General features: G+C 50.7%; 1 protein-coding gene across 1 annotated transcript; it reads right to left on the reverse strand.

Moving 5' to 3' along the window:
* Positions 1–5,700: 5,700 nt before the first annotated feature.
* On the reverse strand, positions 5,701–14,018 carry CPA1 (carboxypeptidase A1). Its single transcript, XM_007955389.1, has 10 exons — positions 13,954–14,018; positions 13,437–13,518; positions 12,794–13,027; positions 12,487–12,588; positions 10,704–10,805; positions 10,401–10,511; positions 9,494–9,584; positions 8,817–9,016; positions 8,288–8,372; positions 5,701–5,888 (listed from the first exon to the last, which is right to left on the reverse strand). The coding sequence occupies exons 1-10, from the start codon at positions 14,016–14,018 to the stop codon at positions 5,701–5,703; spliced, it is 1,260 nt and encodes a 419-aa protein (XP_007953580.1).
* Positions 14,019–16,764: the final 2,746 nt, after the last annotated feature.

Genomic DNA, 16,764 nt, shown 5'->3' on the forward strand with positions numbered 1-16,764 from the left:
GTGTCTGACCTCTGATTTCCCATGTGGTGATGTCCTAATTTACGCTGGAACATAAATCGTGTGAACTGGCTGGGTTCCGGGGCAGGAAGCGGGGGCAGACCTCTGCGCCGTGGTCCATGTTAGCGAAGCCCAAATCCCATCACAGTCTCCTAGATGGAGATGAACACCATCACGCAGAAGACTTTTAATTTTCTCCTTTGAGTTTGGCAGTAAACGTTTGGCAGGCTCAGTATCTGGGCTGTTAGATGAGGCTCTTAGTTTGAGTTGCCAGATTAATGCAGATCCTGAGAGCAGTGGGAGAATTCATTATCTGCTGACAGTTTTTCGGGGGGTGATAGGTGCTCTGTGCCTTCCGCAGAGCTCTTTGTTCATCTGGCCGACTGGGATGTGCTGCATGGTCATGTCAGGCTCTGCTAAGTAGCATCTTGGTCTCAGGCCTTCCCAGAATGCTACTGCTTGAACCAGAGGCCTGTGCGGCTTCAAACCTACCTGGTCCCACTTGCCCTGGTAAAACCGTTGCCAGGATGACAAACAGCCCTGCACTGGATCAGGTACCAGTGAGGTCATGTCTGGATCACATTCAATGATGTTTCAGTTCTAACTTCAGGCCAAAACCGAAAAGCTGGACACACATATCTGAATGTTAATTCAAGAGACCCCCCTGAAGGATTCTCGTGGACCTCCAGTGGCCCCCCAGTCACCATGAGAACCGTATAGAATGGCCTAAGAAAAACTGAAATGAGTTCATTTTAAAATAAGGAGTTTTCTAAAGGCTTTGGAAAATAGGCCTTAGCACCATCAGCTCCCAAGATGGCCTTGACCTGAATGGAAGCAGAAGGGGCCTGTGGACTTTTCATCTGAACTATGGTAAAGTGCTCAAAAAGTGGCCCCCAAACGGGGAGGCGAGTAACCCCCAACCTCGGTAGAAACACCCCTGCTTCCAGCTCTCTCTGGGGTGTTGGTTCTTCTGAAGATAAACTGCATTCTTCTGGAGGGGCCAGTGAAATTTGACACCAGGATAGAAGACATGAGTTTAGACACGTTATAAACAAGAATCTGGGCCAAAGGAAGAGGTCATTTAGATGTCTGATGCTGATAGTAAGTTGACATTAGGTAACTTTACACCTAGGTTATTGGCTGTGTTTGAAATAGGTTTATTGTTGGGTGGTTTGTTTTTTTTTTTTTCCCCTGTTTATAAAAATAATCTAGGCTTATTGTAAAAAAAAAAAAAACCCAGAAAGTATAAAGAGGAAAACCACCACTAGCCAAGATAACTGCATTTCTTACTGGGGTATATCTTTCCAGGCAATTGTGTATGTGTGTGTGTTTTAAAGAAAGACAAAATTCATACTCAGTATTTTGTAGCCAGCTTTTAGAAACAAACAAACAATAAATAAAAATAACCTGTATTGAGGTATAAGTCACATATCATGAAATTCAGCCATCGTAAGTGCACAATTCAGTGACTTTTAGTAAATTTACAGAGTTATGCAGCCATCACCACCAATTTTAGAACACTTCCATCATGCAGCCAGCTTCTCTCAGTATATTGTGAACATTTCTCCACATCAACACAGACCTTAATAGCTTCATGGTATTCTACTGTGTGAATATGCCATATAACCACTTCGTACTAATATTTTAAGGAGCTCTGGTGGCTGAATGATTGAAACATTTAGCTGCTGCTCTGGTAGCATAGTGCCTAAGGCACTTGACTGCTAACCAGAAGGCTGGCGGTTCAAACCCATCAGCCACTCCTCGGAAGGAAGGTTGGGCAATCCTACTTCCGTAGTGATACTGCCTCGGAAACCCAAGGAGGGGTCGCTATGAGTCAGGTCTGACTCGACGGCACATAACAACAACAACCAAAAGGTCAGGAGCTCTGGTAGCATAGTGGCTAAGGCACTTGGCTGCTAACCAGAAGGCTGGCGGTTCAAACCCACCAGCCACTCCTCAGAAGGAAGATGGGGCAATCTACTTCCGTAGTGATACTGCCTCGGAAACCCAAGGAGGGGTCACTATGAGTCGGGTCCGACTCGATGGCACATAAGAACAACACAACAGCAACCAAAAGGTCAGAAGTTCGAACCCACCAACCCTCCACGGGAGAAAGATTAAGGCATTCTGCTTCCATAACAGTTTACAACCTTGGAAACCCTATGGGGCAGTTCTACTCTGTCCTATAGGGTTGCTATGAGTTGGAATAGACTCAATGGCAGTGGGTTTGGTCTTTTTGGTTTATACTGATAATTATTTCAGTTATCTTCCTCTTTTTTTGAACTTGTCCGAATATTTCCATAAAATAAATTCTTGCTAGTGGATTTTCTGGATCAAAGAAGCCATACATTTAAAATGTTGATTTATATTGCCAAATGCCTTCTGGAAAGGTGATGCAAATTTCTGTTCTTGCCAGCAAGCAGTTTATGGCAGTGCTTACTTCTTCACGCCTTCAGTAACACTGACTCACCAGTCGTCTTTGCCAATCGGATGGGAGAAAAATTACATATTTGTTTTTCTTTAATGTACAAGAAATCATTCAGTGGATCGGTATCTTTTCATATGTTTGTTGGATTTTTGTTTCTTCTTTTGGAAATTGCTTATTTTTCTCTTAAAATATTAGTCCTTTAAAAGCCCCTTTATTTATAAGCGCTCTTTTCCCCTCAAGGTTATTAATATTCTTTTACATATGCTTCAATATTGTCCAAAATTATTGTCTTTTAGCTTTATTTTTTTAATATAATTAGACATTTTTTCCTGTAACTGTGTAAAAATACACAGCTGCAAATATGTAAAGCCCTTTTCACACCTGAAAATATCAAAATAACAATAAAATTATTAACAATGTCCATGTGTCCATTTAACTAGCATTTATTAAATGCTGACTGTGTGCCAAGCACTTGGCCAAGAAGTGGGCATTAATTGACTAACAAACCAGCATAATCCCCACCTCCATATAACATACATTCCCGTGCTGCTTTCCTTGTCTTCAGCTTTCTTAAGACTCTTGCTTTAAAACCAAAAACCTAACCTTCTCCCTCAAGTTGATTCCAACTCATAGGACAGAGTAGAACTGCCCCATAGGGTTTCCAAAGCTGTGAATCTTTATGGCAGTAGACTGCCCCATCGGTCCCCCACGGAGCAGCTGGTGGGTTCAAACCGCCAACTTTTTGGTTAGCAGCCGAATGCTATAACCACTGTGCCACCAGGACTCCTCTTACTTGCTCAGAGCCTGATTTTCTAAACTTCATCTCTGGGGATTCGAAATAAACTTGTATGGGTATTTCCAGCAAGCCTACAATATACAGATTATAAAATGTATGAACTCATTAGGAAAAGTAGCATTCATTCAACAAATATTTATTGGACATCTGTATGTCAAGGAGGAGCTCTGGCACTGTGGTTAAGGCTGCTAACCAAAGGGTGGGCGGTTCAAACCCACCAGCCGCCCTGTGGGAGAAAGATGAGGCAGTCTGCTTCAGTAAAGATTCACAGCCTTGGAAACCCTATGGGGGTTGATAGGAGTTGGAATCGACTCAACGGCAGTGAGTTTCATATGTCAAGGAGCCCTGGTGACGCAAATGGTTAAGCTCTTGGTTGCTAAGCCAAGAGGTTGGTGATTTCAATGACGCAGTGTCTCCATGGGAGAAGGAAAGGCCTTGCTGTCTGCTCCTGTGAAGATTGCAGACAAGAAAACCAAAGGAGGCAGTTCTGCCCATGTCACGTGGGTGCGCCGTGATCGGAGTCCAGTCAACAGCACCAGCAGCAACAACATGCGTCAAGTGCAGTTGGCAGATTGAACGCCAGTGTGCTCCCTGCTGTCAGCATGCACAGCTCATTCTCAATTAAGCAAGTCTACTGCCCAGGCCTAAGGAGCTCTGGTGGCTCTGTGGTTAAGGCATTGGGCTGCTAACCAAAAGGAGGGTGGTTTGAACCCACTAGCTGCTCTGTGGGAGGAAGATGAGGCAATCTATTTCCTTGGAAACCAGGTGAAAGGGTCACTATGAGTTGGAATGGACTCATTTGGCCGTGGGTGTGGTTTGATTAGTTTTTATGCGTAGGTAATCCGATTTTGTAAAATGATTATGTTGCCTTCCCCTAAATAACCAAACTCACTGCCGTCAAGTCTGATCCAACTCATAGCGACCCTTCCTTGGGGTTCCGAGGCGGTATCACTGGGGCAGTAGATTGCTCAACTTTCCTTCCGAAGAGTCGCTGGTGAGTTTGAACTATCACCCTTCTGGTTAGCAGTCAAATGCCTTAGACACTACACCACCAGAGCTCCCCCTATGTTGCCTTAGTGACTTAGTATTTTTCTCTCATTGATCTTGAACAAAAGATTGGGTGATCAGTTCCCTACTTGCCCCCATTGAGTAGTTAAACTGGGTTTATCGTCATCCTTTGTCACACAGATTGTGTGCTTCACAGTTTTCAAAAAACAACTTGAAGGGGATATTTTAAAATCTTTAGATCATCTTTCTAAGATCTAGTTAGAGATTAAAGCACCATTTTGCCTTATCTCATAAATTCTCATATCTAGTTATTTGTCTAGTTAGCCTTATTCTTTTCCTTAGTTTTGTAGCAAAAACAATATCGAAATAAAACTCCAAGATGAAAATTCTCCAGGCCTCTTGAAAAAATAAAGCATTTTGACCTTGATACCTTCTGTGGAAAAGACCAGTCAGTGGAGCTGGAAGCATGGTGAAATTTGGTCTGGCTGGTCCAGGGAGTGGTGGCCATTCTTATCCCTAGCCTCCCTGTTTCGGCAGCTACCACCCCACCCACTTACCCAGTGGCTGCTTCTGGAATAACTCAGCCCCATGGTCACATCTTAGGAGATTGGGAAGAAGCAAAAGGTAGAATATTGCTTTGCAAAAAGTTGTCACGCTGGCCATCAAGTGTTTCATACCAACATGCAGGGTCACCAAGCCAAAGGAAGGAGGTTATGTTTTAGGAGCTGTGGAGGGTGTTGTGACAGGAGAGCCTCGCACAGAGAAATTGTGGGAGTGGGAAGGAGTGGGGGAGGAAACGGGGGAGGCAACAGAGACAATGTGCGGAAGATGCAAGGGATGAAGGCAGAGTCTTCATGATCTACTACAATTAATAGTGTCCTAGGATTGGCATCTGTTCTTGATCTTCAGTAAATTAATTAATTACACCCAATTGTTTACTTCTGATTTCATCCCAGAGTGAGTGACCCTATTTTGTTTTATAGAAGTTTGCTTTCCTTGGCTGAAACATCTATTTTGGACAGTAGTGACTACCAGGCTTATTATATTTCATACTATAGGTTATTGCTTCCATAGATGAATGAATGCAGCTAGCTAGACTATTGTGCGAGCTGAATTCCTTGCCACCACAGGGTGCCTGCCATTTGGTTAGCAGCTGTGGCTGCTCCTTGCTACTAAGGTATGAACAAATTGCCCCACGGAGGAGCTGTGCTCAGGGTGGTCTAATTAAAACAGACCCACTTGGATACAACTTCGCAGGACCTTGGAATGCAGGGGGATTTAGGGGTCATCTCGTCCAACCACCCACATATTTCCAGCAAGACTACAAGAACTCAATCACTTCAGCCCTAGCTTGAAAGGGCAGACACACCACATGCGTCCCCCACGCAAACCCGAGATGCTGTTCCGTGAACACTCAGACTTTATTTGGTTTCCTAGGTGGGGCCAGACAGGAGGGTGCTGATGGGCCAGTTCAGTATGGGTGGCTCTGGGTATAATCCATGATGACCTGAAGTGCCAGCCAGGTCTCAGAGGCAGTGGGGACAATCTGTGAGGCTGGCAACAGGAAGCCGTAGCGCCCTGTGTCCCGGAGCTCAAAGGTGAAGGAGTACTTGATGCCCTGGTTGTAAGTCCAGTCGATGGTGCTTCCACTGGCTTGGTCTGGGGCAAGGACAAGAGCAGGGAAGAACAAGAGTCAACCACTTGGGAAACATTCACACGGGCTCCTAGATGGTGAGACTTCACCTCTTGTACTTTGGTCATTTGTCAGGAGGGACCAGTCCCTGGAGAAGGATATCATGCTTGGTAAAGGAGAGAGCAAGAAAAGAGGAAGACCTCAATGAGATGGATTGACACAGTGCAACAATCAGCTCAAGCTTAGCAGTGATTGTGAGGACGGCACAGGACTGGGCAGTGTTTTGTTCTGTTGCGCATGGGGTCACTCTGGGTCAGAACCAACTCAGTGGCACCTAACAACAACACTATGTGTCTGCTGTTGACATTCCAAGAAAATCCTCCTAATGGGTCTAAGCCCAAGAGGCCCAAAGACAGTGGTCTCCTATTCATTTGGAATGCAAGAAGCTCCTGCCTCCATCCAACAGCCACATCAGTTAAGCCTCGAAATCAAACCAGAGTTTGTTCCTCTGTGGTTTGGGTCATCAGGGGAAAGTGTAAGGGGTCAGAGTCACAGCAAAACCTCCTTAAATAGTCAAAAGGTGGGAGCAACCCAAGTGCCCATCAACAGATGAATGGATGTGCAAAACGTGGTCTATCCATACCATGGACTATATATATTAGCCATCAAGGGAAATGAGGTCCTAACAAACGCTACACCACGGATGAACCTTGAAAACATTACATGAGTGAAAGAAGCCAGTCACAAAGGACAGGTACTGTATGAGCTCACTTACCTGAAACATCGAGAAAAGGCAAATGCACAGAGACACAAAGCAGATTAATGGTTGCCAGGCGCCAGCGGAAGAATGGGGAGTTGGTGCTTTCAAAAACTAAATTAAAGCCCCTTCTGTTTCTTTAGGAGGTTTGCAGTTGAATTGGGCAGGGGAGAGGGAGGGAGGACATGAGCCAGGGTTTAATTTGAAACATTGAATGAAGTGAAACCTTTCAGTGTGGAACACCATTTCCAAAGAAAACCTGGGGCCCACAAGCGAGGCCATCCTCAGGTGAGATGGTGCCCCATCCTCACTGCACTTGGGCACTGGGGTCGGGAGGTATGGGAGAGATGTATGCAGCCAACTACCCCCCTCTGCCCTGCAACCCCACTTTTACCTTCTAGTCCTCTCATCTCCTGTCAGCTGACATACTCATTCCCATCCCTCCAGGCCTGTAGGATCTGCCCCCAGCCTCTATCTCCTACCACAATGCTGACCTGGGCCTCCTGCTGTTTCCACAGCACACCAGCCTCACACTTAGTTGGTGCTCTGTCTGGGGAGCCCTTCCTGCCCTCATTCCCTCCACCTCCCGGTGAGGCATCCCCGGCAGAGTGCCCGCCCCGCCTGTATTCCTGACCCCAGGAATACCCCTTACCCAGAACTAGTTCTTTTGTCCTAGCACCTAACACATCCTTTACTTATGGTTACCATGTGCCTCCCTGGCTACAACGTGAGTCATCATCTTTGTTACTTTCATGCACAGCCATGTCCAGAGCTGTGCTGTGGAGGCAGGACTCAAATGACAGATGTTAACTCCATTTTCACATGGTACCTCTCCCAGGGCATTGCATTTCTAAATTAGCCGGGAAATGATAGGGTGTATTCTTTAGTTAAGAGCTCTGGGGGTGTAGTGGTTAAGGCATTTGGCTGCTAACCAGAAGGTCAACGTTTCGAATCCACCACCTCCTCTGCAGAAGACAGATAAGACAGTGTGCTTCTGCAAAGATTTGCAGCCTTGGAAACCCAATGGGAGTCGCTATGAGTCAGAATCAACTCAATGGCAGTGAGTTTGGTTTTTATTATTATTTTAGTTTATTCTTTAAGTACGGCAGCTGGATGGCACAAAGAAGTACCAGGCTACTAGCCAGAAGATGGATGGTTCCAACCCACCCAGGGTGCCTCAGAAGGCCTAAGGGACCTGCTTCCAAAAGATAACAGCCTTGAACGCCCCATAGAGAGCACAGTTCCACTGTACACACATGGGATCGCCATAAGTCAGGATCCACAAGATGGCAACTAACCACAGCCCTCTCTGTCTGCAGGGCTTTGGAGGAGGGGGGCTTTTTAAAGTGGAATTTCCTAGTGATACACAGATCCCAGCACAGCCATCCACCCCATCCCTGCATGAAGCTGGACTTCATCCCAGAACAAAGGAGAGAAGTCAGAGAACTCATACATGTCTGAGTGAAAGCACCAAGGAGGCTGAGCCAGGAAGAGACACTGCCCATCCTTCCAAACTGCTGCACTACTGCCAGGGAGCCGGTCTCCTCACCACACTCACAGGTCTACACACCCGTGGCTATTTCCTCCCGGGAAGGACACTCCCTTGGGCAAGAAAAGCCAGTAAAGCTTCCTCTAAGGACTACCAGGAGAGAACACGCAACCACTTACAAATTGTGTGGATGATGCTGCCATACTTGTACTTGGTCCCATATAGAGAAGCCAGGGCAGTCACTGCCGACTTGGCTAGCTGATCCTGGAGAAAACACCAAGCAAGGCCTTGTCAGACCAGAGACACCAGGGGCTGGTCACGTACAGAGTGACCCAGAGTCTGCATCCTGCAGACCCAGCAGAAGCATAGGGCCTACAGGGCCAGCCCCTGGCACCTGGCAACCCCAGCACCTTCTGGTCCTGCACGGTGCCTGGCCAGCACTTCCCTGCCTCTTGGCCACACTTGGCAGCTCCAAGGGCAGTACTGCAAGTTCCAAGTCTAGCCCAACCCTTGCCCTGTGACGTGACAGTGGTGACATGACAGTGGCACAAGACTTTGTGCCTCAGTTTCAACCCTTGAGGGGTCCATGGGAAGTGGGGGAGTGCTCTGCAGTCTGTAGGCACTTATGCTTGAAGCAGGTCTCATGAGTGAAACCCAGTCTGGCCAACACTGTTGTGGGATGATGGAGGAGCAGCGGGCGGCACATACCAGCTCACTCTGGTCACGGACTGGATCTGTCTTGTAGCCATAGGGATAGAGGAGGAGCTGGGAGTAGCTGTGGATGGAAATGAAGGCCTTGATGTTCCCATGGGCCTTCACGAAGTCTACAATGGACTTGACCTCCACTTCGGAATTGGCAAACTGGCCATGGTAGGTCTCTGAGCATGGGTTACTGCTGGCTCCGGCCACTGTGGGAGGAAGAGGGGCCATCAGCATACCATACATCCCACATGGCTTCCACACTTCCACTTCCTGGCATGGCGTTGGGGTGGGGTGGGACTCCAAGGGCTGTCCGTCTAGATGCAGGCAGTCCAGAGGCCTCTTCTAATCTGAGAGGCCTGCTTCCCTCCCCACAGGACCTGGGCAGAGTGGATGGCCATGACAAGAAGGAAAGTCAGCTCCTTCACTGAGCAGTTCTTGCAGCAAAGTGGCCAAGGAGGAAGAAGCTGATGTTACACTAGAAAAACCCTAGCTGGGCTTTCAGGAAAGGAACAACTGCCTCCTGGAGGTCAGCCTCTGTCCCCAAGAGCCCTCAGAGGCAGATCTGATGTTGTTCTCCCATCCCCTCACTGCTGGGCCAGAAAGAGGCTGGGGGAGACAGAAAAAGGAGTGAGAAACCATTCTTCATTGTCCCATATCTGCTCCCCAAATCCATGGGGCCTTACGCCCAAAGCCAGCATCCCAGTTCCTGTTAGGGTCCACCCCCACACAGGAGGATCCAGGCGTGAGGGAGCGTGTCTTGCGCCACAAGCGATTCTGCAGAAACAAAAAGATGGTGTCAGGCACATGTCCAGAACCACTGGCCTGGGGCTCAAGCCTGCAGAACGCAGTGGGAGAGAGGCCAGGAAGCCACAGTCAACACCAAGTGCCCGGATGCGGAGCTTGGGGCTCACAGCATGGGATCAGAAACCACTTTCAACTGGCGGATGGGGGAGGAGGATTCGCAGAGAGGGTGCTGGGTCTTAGGAAAGTGGAGAAGATGGTGGGATGGCACTAGGCCAGAGGTCCACCTGGTGGAGAGTGAAGAGGGCATGAGTGCCCCCCACCAGGTCTGAGTGGCAGGATGGTATTTGCTGTTAAAATAAAAGCAGGCCCAAGAACACAAGATCTAGGACAGTGGTTCTCAACCAGGGGCAATTTCCCTCTGTCGCAGGGGACGTCTGCCAATGTCTGAAGACATTTTGGTTGTCACCTGGGGAGTGCTACTGGCATCTAATGAATAGAGATCAGGGTGCTGCTAAACATTGTACAACACAGAGGATAGTCCCCATGGCAAAAACTTGTTTTTGTTGTTGTTATATGCCATGGAGTCGGACCTGACTCATAGCGACCTCTCCTTGGGTTTCCAAGGCGGTATCACTACGGAAGTAGATTGCCCAACCTTCCTTCCGAAGAGTGGCTGGTGGGTTTGACAAAGACTTAGACAGCCCCAAAGCCCATGGTGCAAGGTTGAGAAGCCCTGGTGGAGGAGACAGGTCTATTTGCCCCTCCCTTGACCTCTGAGAGTTGGGAATGGGGGTGGGGCACTTGCGGGACTCAGAGGCCCACCCTGCTTCAGGAGAGGGACTGTACCTTGGTGTGGGTGAAGGCAAAACCATCAGGGTTGGTGACGATCTCCAGGAGGATATCCATGTTGTTAAGAAAGCTTGTGAGACGTTCATCCGTGCCATAGTCCTGTACGATCTTGTGGGGTCAGAGGGACAGAGGGTCAGAGTGGACTGGGCAGGCATCTGCCAAGTTAGGGCAATGGGCACCTCCCCACAGCCCCCGCTACAGGCCCTGCTTCAGGGTGGGAAAGGTGAGGCCAGGGTTTCTATGGGCCTTGGACACCAATACCCACCCAGGCCAGCATCCTCCTCTCCTCCACAGGCTTACCTTCTTCGCAAACCAGACCCCGCTCGCCTGCGTAACCCACTCCCGGGAATGGATGCCTGTGTCGATCCAGAAAGCCGGACGGTTGTTTCCCCCAGTGCTGAACTGGAGAAGAGGCAGGGCAGTGGTCAGCGAGCGCAAAGGCAGCAAGGTAACCAAAGGCAGTAACGTTCTGAACCTGGAGGGGCTGAGTCATTTTCTGCACAGCCTGGACCTCACCTCGCCTCCCCGAAGGGGACCCGAGCCCAGGCAGGGGCCACCTGCTCTCTGAGGATCTCAGGTGGAGACTGCGCTTGTGGGGCCACCACCAGGTGGGAAGTGGGGGTGAGGCTAGACAGGGAGCTGCAGAACGTGGCCACCTGCCCTCAGCACAACTTGGAGTGAATTTGGCTCCACCTGACTTCCAGGCCCTGCCCTGCCTTGCTGCCCATAGAGTTCTCCATGGAAGATCACTGTTATGGAATGAATTGCGTCCCCCCAAAATATATGTTGTAAATCCTAACCCCATACCTGTTTTTAAGGAGCCCTGGTAGTGCAGTGGTTAAGCACTTGGCTGCAAACCAAAAGGCGGTGGTTTTCAAACCCACCAGCCACTCGGTGAGAAGAAGTGTGGCAGTCTGTTTCAGTAAAGATTAATAAAACAAACTCACTGCATCGAGTCAATTTCAACTCATAGCGACCCCTCCTTGGGTTTCCAAGACGGTATCTCTATGGAAGTAATTTGCCCTATATTCTCCTTCCGAGGAGTGGCTGGTGGGTTTAAACCACCAGCCTTCTGGTTAGCAGTCAAATGCCTTAGGCACTACGCCACCAGAGCTCCCTGGAAAACCTGTGGGGCAGTTCTACTCTGACCTATAGGGTCGCTATGAGTCAGAATGGACTTTTCAGCAATAGATTTTTGTTTGTTTGTGTTTATAACAGGAGCCCTGGTAGAACACTAGTTAAGCACTTGTCTACTCACCAAAAGACTGGCGATTCAAACCCACCAGGTGCTCCAGTGGAGAAAGATATAGCAGTCTGCTTCCATAAAGATTTATAGCCTTGGAAACCCTATGGGGCAGGTCTGCTCTGTCCTAGGTCACTGTGTGTTGGACCCAACTGGATGGAAGTGAGTTAGCTGTTGCTTTGGGTGTTTATCTTCCCATTTGGAAGCGGGCTTTCTTTATTATGCAAATGAGGGAGTATTAGCGTAGGGTGTGGCTTGAGTCCTTCTCTTTTGAGGTATGAGAAGAAATGACTGGGCAAGAAACAGAGCCAGCAAACAGAGATGGGGAGAGAGGTGGCGGCCACTACGATCTCCAAGGAACCAAGAAACAAGCTGAAAAGGAAGAAGGACCTTCTTCCTTCAGAGCCAACAGAGAGACAAAAGAGGCCTTCCCCGACAGCTGGTGCCTGAATGCAGACTCCTGGCGCCCTAAACCGTGAGAAAATAAATTTCTGTTTCTTAAAGCCACCCATTTGTATTTCTGTTACAGCAGCGCTAGAGAACGGAGACAGTCACCAATACAATGTTTCATCTGGCTGTCAGACCCCACAACACCGTCTATGATGTGACACTTGATGGGAAACAACTGGGTCACCTTCAAGTTTGTGTTGTGTGAGAGAGTGTATGTGTGTGGGTGTGGGTGTGAACACACCTCGAACAGCAAGTAATTGCAGACTTTCCCAGATGTCTGCATCGGGGTCCACACAGCAGTGTGCCCCCATCACCTGGGCTTACCCACGGCAGCTCACACCCCTTTGTGGGTGCACAGGTGTCCCTGTGTCCCATGTGTGTCTGCGTTACCTTCAGCACATAAATGGGGCGACCTTCGTAGGAGCGGCCGATCTGGATCTTGCTGACGAGCTGTGGGTTTTCAACTACCAGCATGTCCATGAAGTCGTAGATCTGAGACAGAAGAGAGGGCAGACGCCTTAGTGGGTTCCACGCACGAAGATACCTCCACTAGCAGCTCCCTTAGCCCGGCTGCTGCAGAGCCCGTGAGGCGGGTGCCACCACCCAGGCCACACCCAGCCAGACCAGCCCTGCTCTTGGCCCTACTCTGCCGGCTGTGAGGAGGAGCGTGGTGCCGGGCAACGCCGCCGGGCCTCACCTCCTCCAGCGTGTGGTAGCTGGCGTAGTTAAAGGAATCGGTGGAGCGGGCCCGGGTCTGGAAGGCGAACATCTGGTTCTGCTCCTCGTCCAGCAGCGACTGCACGTCCTCAATCATGGCCGAGTGCTCAATCCCACGGGACTCCAGGAAGACCTTGACGGGCTGCAGGCTGGGGAAGGGCACTCGGACATCGACGGGGGAGCCGGGCTGGGTCGGGCCACGCCAGAAGTCCAGCTGCGAGGAGAGGGCATGCCACAGTGGAGCAGGGGACAGAGGGCCAGCCAGGAGGGGCTGGCACCAGAATGACCCATGGAACTGGGGTAGGGTGAAGGTGTCAGGGACAGAGAGGGAAGGGGACTCCTGGGAATGAGGCAGAGTCTGGCGTGGTCCGGGAAAGGGCCAGGAAACAGAGTGGAGGCCTGTGGGACAGCCAGGGAGAGGGAGGTGCAGGAAGGGGTCTGGCACTTTGCTAAAATGCCCCAGGGCAGCAAGCTTCTAGACCTGGGGGCCTGAGTCCTGTCCTAGCAAGGATCAGCCCCCATGTCCTTTCTGGGAGGCTGGGGAGATGGAGCCCAGGTTCTGGTCAGCACAGGGAGAGGCGGGGCTTGGGAGGAAGCCGGCCTGAAGGCTTCTGGTCCTCTACCTGCAGGTGGTCCAGTTCCTCCAGCTCCTTCACCTCCTGTACCTGGGCTTCATCCACCACATGGATTCGGAGAACCTGGTGCCTGGGCAGGGTGGGCAGGACTGAGCGCCAGCAGCCCTGCCCAGCCACACCCTCCACCAGTAGGCGAAAGGAGGCGGGCAGCCCAGAGACCTTACAGTGGGGACCTGGGTTCCCTCACCCCTTCTTCCTCCTTCCGTGGAACCCCTAGGACACTGCCGTCCCCATGCCAGTCTAGACTCTGTTTCTCTCTCGAAAGTTAACCCCGGCCTCCTCCCTGCATCGCTCCTAAAATTTCCCCCGCAGAGCATCTGACTTCCCCACGATGCCGGACACTGTCCTGGAGGGACCTGGTCAGCCTCCCAAGCGCAGTGCTTGTCCACACCTCCCTGGCTGCTTTCCCATGTGGCTGTCTGTCTGTCGCTCTGTCTGCCCCCAGACCGTGGGCCGAGGCCTCTGATCTCCCCTCCACGCATCCCCTCCTCTCCAGGTCCCTTACCCCACAAAGTTCTCTTTGGCAAAAGCTGCCGCCAGCAGCACCCCCAGCACCAGCAGCACCCCCATGCTGTCGCCGGCCAGGGTCAGACTGGGGCCGGGAGAAGGTCCTGGGGCCGTTTAAATCCTCTAGGGCTGAGGTCACCTGGCTGGGCCCAAGGACTGTTTGTCCCTTACACCTGCGGCCTGTCCCATGGAGTAGAAGTTTGAGCTCTGACACCTCATTCCCCCCGATAACGCTGCAGGGAACCGGACAGCTGTGAGATAAGCTGGCCTGGGGGGCAGCTGGGCCTTGAGGCTGCCCAGCTGCGACACTATAAACCACAGCCCCAGGCAGGCGCCCACAGCCCCGCCGTGTTATTTGCTGACCAGGCAGCACCAAAGGGCCAGGGCTGGAAGCAACCAGACCAGTTGGGGCCACAGCTGAGACCACGTGCGACGCAACTCCTTTCTCCGTGTCCCTGAGCTCCGGTCCTCCACCCCCATTCAGCTCCTGCCTCCACACCACAGGGCCTGCTCTGGGACCCAAGCTGCTGAAAAGGCCTTCCTAGCCCCCTCCCACTTGGTCGCCGTGGGAGCCCCCAGCATTTCCCCTGGTCTTCCTCCACCCCCGCGGCCAGTTGTTTATGCTGTTAGTCTCCTCCGGGATCAGGCTTGTCCTTGACAGGAATTGTAACCAGATTTCATGGGCACGGGAAGTGTGGTGGTGGGAACCAGACCCAGACCCCTTCGGGTCTGCACAGCAAAGAGGAGAAACCGGAGGGGAATTCGCTCCGGCTCAGGACGCTGATCTCATCGCAAAGATATCTAGCAGGAATCCGCAGGGGCCCCCCGGGCTTCCCGGCACCAGGAGCCTGCACTGTGTCAGGGTCTTGAGCTGGGGCAACCGCGACAGGCCAGACGGCCCTTTCTGGTTTTCATCAGTGCTCTGTGCCTCCCTCCCCCGCCCTCTACCTACCTGGGCAGCCCTCCTAGGCAGGGGCAGAGAGACCTATGATATTTACCTACAGCTCTCTCCTGAGTCCAACTGCAGCCCTCCACAGTCCCCAGCAGATGCTGAACCGCCAACAAAGCACCTTCCCTCCACTCAGGCAGCCTGCCCTCCAGCTCACTTCCTGCACTGGCCTTTGACCTCACCTCTCCGTTCCTTCTCTGAATGCTCAATCAACCAACATTCATTCAGGTAGGTGAGGGACTTTGCTCCACATGAGGGTGATGCCCAAGACAAAGTCATCCCTCGTGGGGAGCTCACAGTCTCGTGGGAAAGGCAGAAGTAAGCAGCTAACTTGTGTCCATCCAAGTCACACAGGACCCTGTCACCAGAACAGGATTAGACATCTGTCTGAGTTCTCTAGTGCTGCTGTGGCAGAAATAACACAAGTGGGTGGCTTCATAGAACAAAAATGTATTTGCTCACAGTTCTGGAGGCGAAAAGTCCACACCAGGTCTTGACTGTGTTCATTCCTACCTTGTCAGTAGCCCAAGCATTTCCTCGTTCCTTGGCTTGTTCACCTCGTACCATCTTCCCCCATGTGTGTGCACCTCTGTGTCTATTTTGCCCTTTTTAAAACTCAAAAGTGATTGCATTTAGACCCTCCTAGGATATCATCTAAATCACATTAACAAAGAAAACTCTATTTCCAAACAGGATTGCATCCACAGAGTAGGGATTAGAATTCCAACACGTATTTTGGAGGGACAGAATTGTATCCATAACAACATGAAAGATACTGATGGGAAGAAATGCCTGCATAGGCTGAAGGGGAGGGAACAGGAAAGGCTTGAGTGTCTTCAAATCATGGTATAGGTCTGACACCTGTGAAAGAAGGAGAAAAGGAAGGACAGGGCAAGATGAGCCCAGATTGCAGCACAGTTCTGAGAAAGTTCAGGCCAGACCAGTGCTGGACCTCCAAGCCCAGTCTGCATCCCACAGGATGGCCAAGCTCTGGCACTAGCTGGGAGGAACCTGTGGGAAGTATGGCCTTGTCACAAACATGGTGATGGGACCAGGGTCAGCAATGCTTCTGCTGCAAGAGGCCTGAGTGGCATATTTTCTACCCTGTGGTGTTAAAAGTGCCACGAGGGCCATGGACACCGCTCTCTGGGCACATAAAAGAGAGTTCAGAGAAGACTTTACTGAGAAGGTGACATTTGACCTGGGCCTTCAAGACAGAGGATTATGCCAGAAAGACAAGGCTAGGGCAATCTATCACATGATCGACTGCTGGGACCCAAACCCCCATTTGTTCCTCCTTCATTGTTCCTGGAGTGTGATTTCTGTCTCCCCAGTGAGACCATAAATTTCCTCCATCCTGAGAGCTGTGTCTTACACATTCCTCGTATCCCCCCACAAGTTCTCGTGCCCCGCAGTGTTGGCAAGCTTTTTTAATCTGCCCCCCACCAGGACAGAAGGTTTTGTACAGCTCCACTTTCTTTCGTTTGCATTATGAAAGCAACATTTCTTGTTCTATTTCTGAATATCAAGCTGTCCTATAATTTTGACGACGCTTCGCTCATGCTACACACGCTGGAGGAGAGTGCTTGAGCGTTCCATGATCCCTTCAAGAAAAGACAAGCCCGGCTAAAAAGGGGGAGGTGTGGGGCAGGTAAGCAGCCTCCCTCACCAAGGGAGCTTCTTTCTGCCTCCAGACAGGAATCTAAGATGTCCAAGAGTCAGGTCATCCATTTTCTTGCAAGGTTGGAACAGATGGATTCAATGCTGCAAGCTGAAATTAGGGCCAGGCAGGAAGGAAGCAGAGTTGGAGGAACTGGAGCCTCAGAAGGACGCTGAGGCTAGTCCTCTGGAACCTTCCAA

The sequence above is a fragment of the Orycteropus afer genome, unplaced genomic scaffold, assembly GCF_000298275.1.
Source record: "Orycteropus afer afer isolate SDZICR_OR568_19922 unplaced genomic scaffold, OryAfe1.0 scaffold00501, whole genome shotgun sequence".
NCBI lineage: Eukaryota > Metazoa > Chordata > Mammalia > Tubulidentata > Orycteropodidae > Orycteropus > Orycteropus afer.